Source organism: Equus przewalskii, chromosome 8 (assembly GCF_037783145.1).
Source record: "Equus przewalskii isolate Varuska chromosome 8, EquPr2, whole genome shotgun sequence".
In the NCBI taxonomy this organism is placed as follows: Eukaryota; Metazoa; Chordata; class Mammalia; order Perissodactyla; family Equidae; genus Equus; species Equus przewalskii.
In genome coordinates, this window is record NC_091838.1 from 80,736,912 (window position 1) to 80,750,658 (window position 13,747).

Genomic DNA, 13,747 nt, shown 5'->3' on the forward strand with positions numbered 1-13,747 from the left:
TTGAGACTGGATGAGGAGGAATGCTCAGTTCCGAGGGACATAAGCTAAAGAATTGTAGATAACTCCAGAGGAGAGGTACAGGTGGTACATGGGCAGCCCTGGGCTCCAATTTGAACTAAGTGCATGACCCTTAGCAAGTTTTACGTTCTCTTACTCATATGCAAAAACGAGCACATTGCCACACCTTGAACAACTGTCATGAGGATTAAAGAAGCTACTGCATGTGAAAGTGGTATCTTGCGTTTACATCACCCCTCAGACAAAAATGAGTGTTACTACAGGCCTAGTAACAGCAAGACTGGGCAACAACATCTTGAAGGTCACGACTGATGGTTTAGAGCCCCAGAAAATGTAATCACTACAGACCAAGCATCACAAATCGTGTTTGGCCAAAGCGATGTTAACTAACGGCCCCTAATTACAGAATTGATGCATCAACCGTGCCACAGAAGCTCACAAGCCAAGAAGGGAGTCACCAATTTCCAAAGGACCTTTAAAGAAGAAATTAGGAAGGTGGAGAGGTACCTTCTACATCCATTTGCTGAAATGTTGTTTTTAAATTATAAGATTAAAAAGATATCTCTAAGAAACAGGTGACGGAGCGGAATTTTCGGTTTAAGAACTTGGACATTTAGTCTGCGAAGAACACCTCCATGTCGCCCTTTGAACATGCCCTTCCTGGGGCAGGCTTTCCTTCACCTGGGCTGCTCTGCCCTTGCTCTCCAGCCCTGGCTGACTCCTACCTGTCTGTCCTTATTAACAACGCTTCTTCCAGGAAGCCTTCCCAGCACACCCTCGTCCTGTCCGGTTGTGTTTCTTCCTGCATGCTTTCAATTCCCCTCATAGTGTGTGACAATCACCTGTTTGTGCACCTTCCTTCCACACCAAAACCTCAGCGCTGTGAGGACCCAGTATCAGCTTCTCAGCTCCTGGTAGGTCCTGGCACCTGCCCGACACTCAGGTATATTTGTTGAATGAATTAGTGAGCAACTTGGAAGACAAAGACCCAGTTTGCTTCTCCACCTCACCCTTTCCCCTGCTGGCCTTTACACTTGACGATGGACTTCACAGTGCTGGCCACAACCTGCCTAAGGCTGCGCAGAGCAGAAGAGGAGAAGGGAACAGACCTTGGTTTTACCCCGAGTCCTGCTCCAACCCTTCTTAAATCACCATTCCAAGCACAGCCATGCCATCAGACAGATGTGGGTCCCACGGACTTTGATCAACTTCGTTTACTTATCAATAAAATGAAGACAAAGCTCCTCCGTGAGGGGATATGAGAATTGCAGTGCCCAAACTCTTCCAAACGCACGGGGCTCAGCGACTATGACCTCCATCCTTTCTTGCACTGGGAAGCGCGCTGCACCTCTGTGTTCCTGAGGATACATTTCTCTTGTATTGGGTAAAATGAGATCACCCTTTTCTACCAGGAGTAAGGGGGAGAGGCAGCAGCGCAACAATCCAATTGGAGTTGGGCCCTCTCTTGAACTGCAGGCCACCCTTAGAAGGAAGTCAAATACCTCTTGACCCTCTAGGTTCTGTGAAGAGCAGGGTCAAAGCCACGTGGATTCCAGGAATACAGCTTTTCATTTAAGACTAGGCTGTGCCATCTCCAGCAGAAAGCATTATTCCTCTGCCCACTTCCAAGGTAGCAGTAAGAACCCTCCTCAGAGAGGCCGCACCTGGGCACAGAGAAGCCTTCTTTAGCACCTAGCAAAGCCTGAGGTGCGGTGGGGATGGCTCCTTGTGGTGGAAGGGGAGAGCCGGGAAGGTGGTCAAGCTCAGGACTCTGGGAAGAGACTGGGCACTCAGGAGACAGGGCCTGGATGTATGGGGACACGTTCGTGGCCAAGGTCTGCAAGGAACCCACGCTTCCTCTACCACACCTGCTCCGTGAGAACCAAAGAACTGTGATCTCGTCCATGGAGGTGGAGCGGTATGGATCCAGGGGAGGCCAGCAAGGCCAGAGAGGCTTGGAGAGGGAAGTGATTCCCTGCCTCCCCACAAACACCAGGGTTCCCGGCAGTCACCACTAGGTTAGCGGGGACAAGATGACTTCCCAGACAAATGTGACACCATGACCTCTGGTTTATCCCCCCCAACCATGACAGCAAAATGCCCCCATCGGGCAGGAAAAGCAGGGCCGCCCTGGCTGTGTGAGACACTCCTCACGCTGTGTTGTCACTCTCTGGCTAAGAGCGTCCTTATTTATTCATCTTGGCACTCCCGGAACCTGATGAAGGTACCACACAGCAAGTTCTTGAAATATCAATATTTATTGAATGAATATTTTATGAGTGAATAAAAAACGTGTGAGTTGGGAGCACTGAGAAATGAGAATTTAAACAAAAAGCTTAATAAGGAAGAAGCCTGAAGCACACAACTAAATCGTGATTATTTACGAATGGAAGCGTTAACATCATTCACCCTTCCATTGCCAAGAATGATCCAAGCTTAGAACAAAGCTTGGCAATTTATAATTTTTTAAAAACAGGTTTTATATTGGTGTCACCAGAAGACTAGATTGACGTCCTTTGGGATCTCGGGCTACATCAAAACATCTAACGAGAAAGACAAGAAAGAGGGCAGATAGTTTCCTTCACAATTTGGAGAACAGCACTGGGCCCAGGCAGCTGCAGTTAAGCTGCTGGCTTAGACCCCAAGGATGCATCAGCGCCCTAGGAAAGAGCCTGTCCTGATGCAGGAGGAGCACATGAGCCCCCTGCCCATACCCACTCCCACCCGGCAAGACCTCTGCAGGCACCAGACCTCTGTGCTCTCAAGACGCAATGTTTCCTTCCTCTCAGAGGAAGGCGCAAATGTCCCCAAGCCACCGACTTCTAGCTTCCACCTATCAGCCCCAAACAGTCTTGCAACAGGGGCTGTAAGGCCTGACTTTGCGTTCATGTATGTCATTAACAACAATCACATTAAATAGCAATACCCTGGAAGCAACCTCACAGTGGATTACCATGGAAATAGATAAAGTGGTGTAATCATGCAGCGAAATATAAATAGCAGTCAAAATGAAAGAACAAGATTTATATTTAGCTCCAAAGCATAATGTGGATTTAAAGTTAATAAAAAGAAATACATGATATGGAAACACTTATGTTGTTAAAAAAACAACTCTCAAAATAATGACTGGTTGTGGCTATGAGTAAAATACAATAAAAAGTAGTAAAACATGGTGTGAGTACTGCCATTGCCTCCAAGACACAGATTTCCCCTGAGGATGAAGGGAAGAGAAAGGAAGTTGGGTGGGAGTTGGCCAAGGCAGTAGGGCTTAGCTCTGTTCTCATTTGCATACTTTTTCCAACATTTTCTTATGAAAATTTTCAAATATAAAGTTGGAAGAATTTTCCACCCTACAGGGCCATTGGCAGGTTCCACCATTAACACTTTACTCTATTTGCTTTATCATGTAGTCTGTCCATCTTTCCATCCCTCTACCCATCCATCCATTCGTCTTATTTTTCAGGCCTCCTAAAGACTACTGCAGACACCATGCACTCCCCGAAATCCTTCAGCATAGCATCAGTACTGAGAATTCAATATGTGCTTACAGTTTTTCTTTTGACATAAAATTGATTTACAGTGAAAGACACAAATCTTAAGCGCATATTCACTGAATTTTAACAAATGCTAATACCTGTGTAACCCATGCCCAAATATCAAGTTATACAACATGGCCATCACCTAGAAAATCCCCTAAGCCCTTTCCCGGTCAAAGCCCACCCCAACCTCTCCAGAGGCAATCAATGTTCTGCTTTTTCCATCATGGACTAGTTTTGCCTGTTCTGGAATTTCAGACAAATGGAATCACACAGAGCATGCTCCTCTGGGTAAGGCTCCCTCACTCAGCATAAAGTTCCTGAGATTCGCCCATGTTGGTGTGTGTATTAAGAACTTGAAAGTTTTTGTTACTGAGCACTATTCCATTTATAGGAAAATGCTACCATTTGTTGATCCATTCTCCGGTAATGGACACCTGGGCTCTTTCTGGTTTTTGGCCAGGAACATTCTTGTATAGTCTTTTTGTGAACATACATTTAAATTTTTTTTTTTTAATAAATAGCCAGAGTTGGAATTGCTGGGCAAAGAGTAGGTGTATGTTTGGTTTTATAAGAAACTTCCAGACCTTCTTCAAAAGTGGTTGCACTACTGTATATGCCACCAAAGCATGCGAGCTCCAGACGCTTCACATGCTCACCAACATTTGGTTGGTGTCAGTCTTTTATTTTAACCATTCTAATGGATGTGTAGTAGTATCTCATTGTGGTTTGAATTTGCGTCTCCCCCACTGACTAATGATGTTAATGTCAGCTATATTTTTTTTAACATTTTACTTCCTCAAAATAAAAGAGAAAGAGAGAAAGAAACACAGAAAGACAGAGAGAGACAGGGAGAGATCTGGAGCAAATATAGCAAAATGCTTAAATCTGCAACATGGGTATGCTGGTTTCTAAATTATTTTCTACACGTTTGAAGTATTTTGCAATTAAAAATAAAAATTGTATTCCATCTGTATCTTATTCCATCTATAAGGGTATGCCCCTGACATCCAAGTTCGGCTTGAAGGCACAGCTTCTGGTCTAGGCAGAGACCCAGTAGGGAGTGAGCCAGGGCCTGGGGAAGGGGCCCTGCCACAGCAGAAGAGTGTCTTCCCAAAGTCACCGAGCTCCACCTGCCTTGGGACATGCCCTAGAGGTCCTGGCTTTGCTCCTGGTCAGCTCTCAGTCCCACTCAGCTCCTGCTGGGCCAGGGCATGTCCTGCGGCTGACCCTGTCCCAGGGCTCGGTGGTGGCACAAATCTTTGCCCTCCAGGGACTGGGCTTGGGTGATGCTGTACCTTTCGCAAAGATCTAAGCTTGGCCTGGCTTTTTGTGGCACTAATTTCTCCAAGGAACTTCCTATTGATATTGATATACAGCCCCCAAATTAATACCCAGTATACCCAGATCCAGCTTTCTTAAGAATTTAAAAGATCTTGTTAGGTCTTGCCCAGATGTTTCAGTCCTCAGATGTGGTGCCTGAAAGCACATGCCACTGCTTCCTCAGACGGACGTCATCCAGTTTTACCCTGACTCTTTACACTTGGCTCTAACTTGAAACCACTTCAGATTCTTTCACCAAACTTGAACGCGACTATGATGCCTCTGCAAGGGAGACGAGGCTGCCCATCCTCTGGGGTCTGAGGGTGGATTATTTCAGCATCTCCCCAGCAGGGGGATGAAAGCAGAGAGAGGAAGCAGGTGGGGCGTGGGGACACTCACCGCTGGCACTCGCCGGCATGCAGGACGAGCTCTTCATTGCTCCGGGCGCTGACTGTCAGCTCGTGCTCCGTGGAGTTGAAGACATCCAGGAGCAGGTGGCACTGCCGGGTACTGCGTTGAAAAGACAAAGGAAAGTTGAGAATCGTCTGACAGCCAAAGAGGAGAGTGACTTTGCCTTTTTTCCCTCCCCGAAGATTTTCCACTACTTGAGAATGTCAGAAGTGCAATTTATCAAAATGTCAAGTGCCCCTAAACATAAAGTATTAATGAGACTCATTCCGAACAAAACCATGAACTCTAAAAACTAAGTTTGGACATGAGGTACTCCTTAGTACTAGGGACACATGCTTACAACACAGATGTGCCCTTCACAAACCAAGTGACCTTGGGAAGGTAATTCGAGTTCTCCAAGCCTCATGTACGTGAGGACTAGAATACCTGAGCCATAAGTCAGACAACCAGTGGGAACAGGCACCAGGCGAGGTGCCAGGCACCGCTCCATGGAGAGCCGTATGACAGCTGTCTGTGCTCACAGCTACCGTGAGTTCTTACAGAGACTACATCTTACTCCTCCAGAAAATATTGTAGGTCTACTCACTCACCACCCATGTGAAATCTCCACTCCTTTGTTTTCTCCACTACAGACGGTAAAAAGAAAAGTATTCAAGTTCCCATCATGTCTGCTCCAAAAGGAGGCCCATAGGACAAAGTCTGAGCCAATAAGAATAGCCTTCTGGAGACCTTCCATCCCAAATAAGAAGACAAGACCTTGAGAGGAGAAGGCATTCACCCTTCAGCCTCCCTTGTTCCCTTTCCTTCCTCCCTGGAGATGAGTCCGAAGCCAAGTAGCTCAGCAACCCTTTGGAGGCAATGAAGACAAACGCTACAGGCTGACGCTGGCAGAGTGGGGGCCAGGAGGGGTCTGGGAAATGACAACACCTTCAGCAAATGAAGCAGCCCCATACTGCCTCCCATCCTCTAAACTCATTGGCTACATGCACAAAACAAAAAACCAGAGCACATGCTTCATTTGTGTTAGCAATCATTTGCTAGGTTTCCATTACAGTGGAAGGCTTTCCTAATCTAACACAGGATCCCAAATACCAAGTATCACAGCTGGCACATGCCAGGTAGTCAATCAGTGTTTGCTGATCTAAACGGGACAGTTGTAACCACAACAGGAGCAGACACAGAAGGCAGCAACAGAGGCAGAAGCCATTCTTCCTCAAGGAGCAAGGTAAGTAGTTTTTCACAGAAAAAAAAAAAAAGACTTGGAAAAGGATTTGTGCTTTGTGCTCTCAGTCATTTTCAGCTTAGTGTGACTTCAAAATAGGACCCGCTGAAGGGCATCTGAATTCTCACGTCTATTCTCAAAGTGTGGTGATGCAGAGCCTTGCTGGTTGTTAAGGAAAGGGGAGCAAGGACTCACATTCGTGTGGCTGGGCTGCCTGCACCTTGTCATTTCATCACAACAGCCCTAGGAGCTGACCCTCCCTAGACCCGAGCACAGGTGAAGAAAGTGAGGCTCAGGGGACGACGAAGAATGCTGGTGAGATGACAGACTCAAGACTTAGAACTCAAAATCCTGTCATTTTCACAGTAGATGACAGCACTTATTCCAAATCCAAACCTTGTCCTTTGTTCTTTCCAGAGACGGGAACTGAGGTGGAGAGGGGTACAGTAACTTAGCCAGGGGTTCACACACACACGCAAAAACACAACACCATCCAAAGGCCACAGGGAATCTGTGAAATACCAATTTTTCAAAATGTGTATGTGTAAGCTACTCTCAAAGGAGGAAGGTAACGCAGCAGCTTCACCGTTTCTGTTGTAGACGCCATTAGATGTTGCAGAACACAGGTCTGCAGAGAGCAGGTTCACACTGGCCGGCTCTGGGTCCTCTGGCTGGGGCTGTCTTCCCCAGAGGTTCAGCACTTGGAAAACATTCATTAGCTCTGACAGCTGCCTACAAGAGGCCTCTTCCTCAGCTCACAGAGAAATGAGCTTTCAAGAATGAAGATCTATTCCGCCTCTGTCATAACTTCATGAAAGCTTTAATCACAGCAAAATCTTTCATCAGGAAAGGGAATTCGTAAAACATTTATCAGAAGAGGAAAATTGAAGTGATTTTTTAAAAGTACGGAAGAAAACGTTCAAATATATGTTATTTTCACTCTAGAATATGGTAGTCAGAAAACTGCTCAGGAATGAACAATATCAATGCATAACACTTTGTGTCTCTGTTTTTTGTGACTCACTGACTGTGGGGGTGTCTTAATCCAGTATTTCTCTTCCTTCTAATTGTTGACATTATGATATTGGTGGATCTTTACTATCTATTATTCATAAATCAACTCCTTTTCCCCAAATGCAGTAGCATTTTGTGCCCACCATAATGTTATTTACTCTGTGTATCTTTCCATAACACTACTATTTCTTTTAAGTTTTATGCTCTATTTGAACATATAGTTTACTTTTAATTCTTGCTTGCTTTTTTTTTGTTTTGTTTTCTGGATCCATCTTTCTGAAGTACAGGGAAACCCAGGAAAGCTTCCTGGAAGAACTAGATTAGACCAAGTCTTTGAAGGATAGATCCACCTGCCTGGTTTGGGGCAGAGGTGGGGACGAAGGCCCATCAGCAGGGAAGAATCTGGAGTAAAGTTGGGGGAGGGGGGCAAGGCTGCCAGGTGGAAAGGAGATGCGAGTTCCAGGCAGGGAGAGCAGCACACGTGAAACCACCTTGATATACTCAGTACATGCTACTTCCTCTGCCCAGAACTGGACACTGCATTGATTGATTCTTCTAACAAACATAAATATCTCCTGAGTGCCTGCTGTGTGCCAGGTACTGTTCTAGGCACCTGGGATATGGACGTGAACAAGAAAAACAGGATCTTTGCTTTTAAGGAAATCACACTCTTGTGAGGGAAGAAGGCTGGAAAAGATGAGGGGAGTTAAAAAAAAATGAAAAAAAAATTTTCATCATATTTTGTAAAATGAGGAAAAATAGGTTCAAAAAGGTTGCTGAATAGAGGGTTAAGACACACACCCACAAACAAAAGCAATAACATTCCTATAAAGCAACTAAAACCAATTACAAAATAAAATCTTTCAGAAAATATATTTACAATAGCAATGTACCTAGGAATAAAACTAACAAATGTACGAAGGATATTTCTGGAGAAAATTCTAAAGTTTTATGGAATGGTATTAAATAAGATGAATAAATGCAGAGATGTGTTATCTTCAAGGATGGGAAACCTTAATATTTTTGAAGTCACCTCTTTCCAAATTTATATAAATTCAATGCAACTCAAAGAAAAATCCCAATAGGGTTTTGGTTTTGATCAAACTTGACATGCTGATTCTAAAATTTACATATAAGAGCAAAGGGCCAAGAACATGGAAAACAATGATAAAGACAACTTTTGGAAGGGATGTGGCCAACCAGATATCAAGAATTGTTATAAAAGTGTAATAACGAAGGCAGTGGTACTAGGACAGTGATAGATAAATACATCAGTGAAATAAAAAAGAGCACAGAAGCAGATCCACGAATACAGAGGAACTGGATATATGATTGAGGGGGCATTGATGATTAGTAAGAAGAAAGTTCAATAAATAGTGCGGGTACAAATGGTTATGCACATAGACAGAAAATGCTATCCCTACCTCACACCATGAACAAAATGAATTCTGAATATATTCAGCAACTAACTAAACGTAAAAAGAAATATTTAAAATCCTTTAAAAGAAAATATAGGTGAACAGCTTATGAACTTGAAAGAGAGAAAAATTTCTCAAATGAATTCCAGACACACAACATATAAAGTAATCTTCAACAAGGGTACCAAGAACACAATGGAGAAAGGACAGTCTTCAATAAATGATGGATCAACTGGATATTCACATGCAGAAGAATGAAATTGGACCCTTATCTAACACCTTATACAAAAATCAACTCAAAATGGATTAAGGACCTGAATGTAAGACCTGAAACTGTACAACTACTAGAAGAAAACAGGGGAAAGCTTCTTGATACTGGAGTCTGGGCAATGATTTTTTGGATATGACCCCAAAAGCACAGGCAACAAAAGGAAAATAAAGTTGGATTGTATCAAACTAAAAAGCTTCTGCATGGCAAAGGAAATAATCAATAGAGTGAAAAGACAACCAACAGAAAAGGAAAAAATACTTGGAAACCATATATCTGATAAGGGATTAATATCCAAAATATATAAGGAACTCAACTCAATAGCAAAAAAACAAATAACCCAATTAAAAAATTAGCAAAGGACTTGAATACACATTTCTCAAAAGAAGACATGCCAACAGCCAGTAGGTATATGAAAAGATGCTCAGCATCACCAATTATCAGAAAAATGCAAACCACAATGAGATACCACCTCACACCTGTTAGAATGTTAGAATTCTCAAAAAGACAGTAACAAGTATCAGTGCGGCTATATATATATACACACATACAATAGAATATTCTTCAGCCTTAAAAAAGAAGGAAATTCTGCCATTTGTGACAACGAGGATGAACCTGGAAGACAGGCTATGTGAAATAAGCCAGACACAGAAGGACAAGTACAGCATGATTCACTTATATGTGAAATCTAAGACAGTTTCAGTCATAGAAGCACAGAATAGAACGATGGTTGCCAGAAGCTGGGGAGTCAGGAAAACGGGGAGATTGGTCAAACGGTATGAAGTTTCAGTTATGCAGAATGAATAAGTTCTGGAGATCTAATATACAGCATGGTAACCATAGTTAAGAATACTATATTGTATAATTGGAACTTGCTAGGAGAGTAGATCTTTGGTGTTCTCACCACACACATACGAAAACAAATACTAACTATGTTAGGTGATGGATATGTTAATTATTTTGATTGTGGCAATCATTTTACAATGTATACACATATCAAAACATCACATTATACATCTTAAATGTATACAATTTTACCTCAGTAAAGCTGGAAAAAATATGTAAAGGAAAAGATTGAAATGTTTGGCTGTATTAAAATTAAGAACTTCCGTACAATGAAAAACACTAAAAGCCAAAGCAAAGATAAGATAGCTGCAAAAATGTATTTTCAACAGATAAAACTGACGAAGGATTAGAATTCTGAATTTATACAGAACTCTTATAAATCAATAAGAAAGAAATGATCCAATAGAAAGTCAAGCAAAGGACAAGAATGGACAAATTAAACTAGAGGAAACCCAATGGCCAATAAACAGGAAGAGAAGCTCAATGCAACTAGTAGTCAGAGAAATGGAAATAAAATCCTAAGATGCTATTTCCCACCCAACCCATTGGAAATATTGAAAAAGTGCTCCAATACCAAGTATTGGCAAAGATACAGATCAACAAGAAACATGGGAATTCTCGTTCACTGCTGCCAGGGGTACAGACTGGAAGAACTCCTCGAAAGAGCAGATCAGCAACATGTAGTCAAGTGGTAGATGAGTACGCTTTGACCTAACAATTCAACTTCTACTCACCTACCTTGGATCAACTCTCCGAGTTGGGCACAAGGATATACTCTAAAATGTTCACTGCAGCGTTGTTTATAAAATCAAATAACTGCTTTTAACTAAGTGCACATCAACTGGAGAGCAGATAAGTCTGCTACGATCATACATTGTAAGTCTATATATAAGTGAAAATTAATTTAAAAGAACTACATTCCTCACCACAGATAAGTCTCATGTTAATAAAGGTGGGTGAATAGCAAGTTGCAGAAAATACTACACAGTATACATTCATATCAAACTTAAAATATTTAAAAATACTCTATAGTTTAGAGTAATCAAATTTAGTCATACCTGGGGAGGGAGGAAGAGAAACAGTGTCACAGAGGAACATGCAGAGCTTTAACAGTATCATTTGTATTTCTTTAAGTTAAAAAAATAGAAGTAAAAACAGAAGAATGTTAAAATGTGACAAATCTGTGTGGTGGTTCGATTATTATCCCTTTGACCTTTCTTAACAAGTTGCTTATACTTAAAATGTTCCATAGGAAGTATTTTTAAAGTCCCTTAGAATATTGCTTAGCCTGGGTTCCCCCCAGACAGCAGAGAGTGAAGAAACGGCTGGCATAGAGCTCATGTTTGGCCAGGTGATGCCAAGAGGAGTGGGAGTGCCAGCAGAGTGAGGTGGGGAAGGTGGAAACGCAACAGCACACACCACGTGATCAGGGTGTGTTAGTGAGCTGGCCACCTCATGGGCAGCTGGGGCTCAGTCCCACTGGTCCCTCTGAGGAGCTGTGGGGACCGTGTCTCAGATCTGTGCACCTGAGACAGAGGGGACTACTTCTCTACCAGTTCCTGCCCTCACTGGTCAAGCTTTCCCCCAAAGGGGTCAGTTCTCTCACACTTCATGCGTGCACTGTGAAGAGCAGTACCCAGGCTGCAGTCACAGAGAAGGCATTTAAAATGTCCCAGAAATCAAGAGTTGCTCAGCACAGCTAAGTTGAGGTGTTGTCAGGTTACCCCTGCATAAATCTGGTTGCCACAGAAATGGCTGGCGTAAAAAGTGGGCTGGGGGGCCAGCCTGGTGGCCTAGCAGTTAAGTTTGCACACTCTGCTCCAGCGGCCCAGGGTTCACCAGTTCGGATCCCGGGCATGGACCTACACACCGCTTATCAAACCATGCTGTGGCAGGCATCTCACATATAAAGTGGAGGAAGATGGGCTCAGATGTTAGCTCAGGGCCACTCTTCCTCAGCAAAAAGAGGAGGATTGGTGGCGGATGTTAGCTCAGGTCTAATCTTCCTCAAAATAAAAAGTGGGCAAGGACATGAGTCAGGGAACAAGACACGTGTGATGCAAACATATTTTAAAAATTAAGTGCATCTCCTGAGATCATAAATAGGGATAAAAACTGACTTCAGATGTGAGGGCCTCTCTGATGAAATGACATTTTATTTGAGACTCACATGACAAGAAAGCAACCATGAAGGCTTTCCAGAGAGAAGGCAGTTAATGCCAAAATCTTAAGGCATGCTGTAATCAAGGAACAGAACAAGTGAAGAAGAGAGTAGTATAAAATTAATGATAAGGTCATGACAAAAAGTTCAGATTTTATTCTAAGCATGATGGGAAGCTATTTTTAGAGTTTTAAGCAGACGAGTGACATGAATTGTTTTATGTTTAAGAAACTGATGAGTTCCTATTCTGGAAAAGATGAAGAAAGCACAAAGACTCTACCCTGTTTCGCCTATTGAATGCAACTATAAATTATAGATCTAATGCATGCATAGATACAATGCATCTAGAGTAGCTGTTTGAAGACTCAAAGTAAACTGTAGAAAGTAAATTGAGATAGAAGATCAGAAGTCAAAGTTTCTCCAGACTGGGAGTGAGTTTCCGTTTCTCTCCAGTCCCACCTGGCCTGAACTTGAAGGCGGTCCAGAGCTCAGAGGTACCCAGTGCGTATAGACAGGCATGGCGCTAAGAGAAGCCCTCTCTTCTTTGTCTGAAGAGTGAGAAAGGGTACGACGAAGAAGGTGTAGGGGGTCCTATAGGTTTTCTCTTTTCTCCAAGCCTAGCCCCTGGGCAGTGCCATGGGGCACCAGCATCACGATGGCAGTCATGGCTGCAGGACACATACAACTCTGAGGGCAGGAAACTGCTTCTCTGATCGAAAGGACTGAAGTGTCACAACCATGGGGCCAGTCCCATCACTTTTATTTCCCTCTCTATTCCCTGGCCAATTAGTCCCACACACAAACACACAGAGGAGGAACTCAAACCCTGATTTTGTTGAAGGTGGACAGGGAAGGGAGGCCCCTGAAAAGTGCTGGGGAGATTGCAGAAAGGAGAGCGATGGAGAGAGGGGTTTGATAACGTGGTACATCACTGGGCTCACTGTGGAGCTGAGCACGAGGGGGTAGGATCCTGAGCAGCAAACCCTGGGCTTTGGTAACTGAGCTCCAGGGAAGAACACTGGGAGACACACACATGGGACTGATCCAAGAGGCCCCACAAACACTCTGAAACCAGGACTGCACACAGCCCCAGAGGGTGTGCCAGGATTGTGGTGTGGACCGTCCACTGAAACAAAAATATCAGCATTCTCCTCAAGATTCAGACAAGATCCCAACATCTCACAACATTGTATTTGAAATGCCCATAACATAATCTAAAATAACTCTGAATAGGAAGAACCAGGAAAATGTCAACTTGCAAGGGAAAATAAAATCAACAGACAACAACCTCAACCTGACAATCTTATCATAAAAAGTCTTTAAACACATTCCGAGAAGTAATGGTGAACACACTTGAAACAAATGAAAAGATGAAAAATTTCAGCAAGAAAAAAAGGGGACATAAAGAAGAATCAAAGGAAAACTTTAGAAAAGAAAAAATGGAACTGAAAAATCCAGATAGTGAACTATCTCAGTAATAGGATAAGTACACATAAAATCAGGAAAGGATATAACAAATGACATGAAAAA

The 13,747-nt window shown here is 43.1% G+C and overlaps 1 protein-coding gene across 9 annotated transcripts in view; it reads right to left on the minus strand.

Moving 5' to 3' along the window:
* Positions 1 to 13,747, minus strand: part of TRAPPC9 (trafficking protein particle complex subunit 9) — a 626,356-nt gene that overhangs the window by 220,660 nt on the left and 391,949 nt on the right. For all 9 annotated transcript variants that reach the window (XM_070631024.1, XM_070631026.1, XM_070631021.1 and 6 more), the window contains one exon: positions 5,277 to 5,387. In XM_070631024.1, coding sequence (XP_070487125.1) covers positions 5,277 to 5,387 — 111 coding nt within the window. The remainder of the gene's footprint in view (positions 1 to 5,276; positions 5,388 to 13,747) is intronic.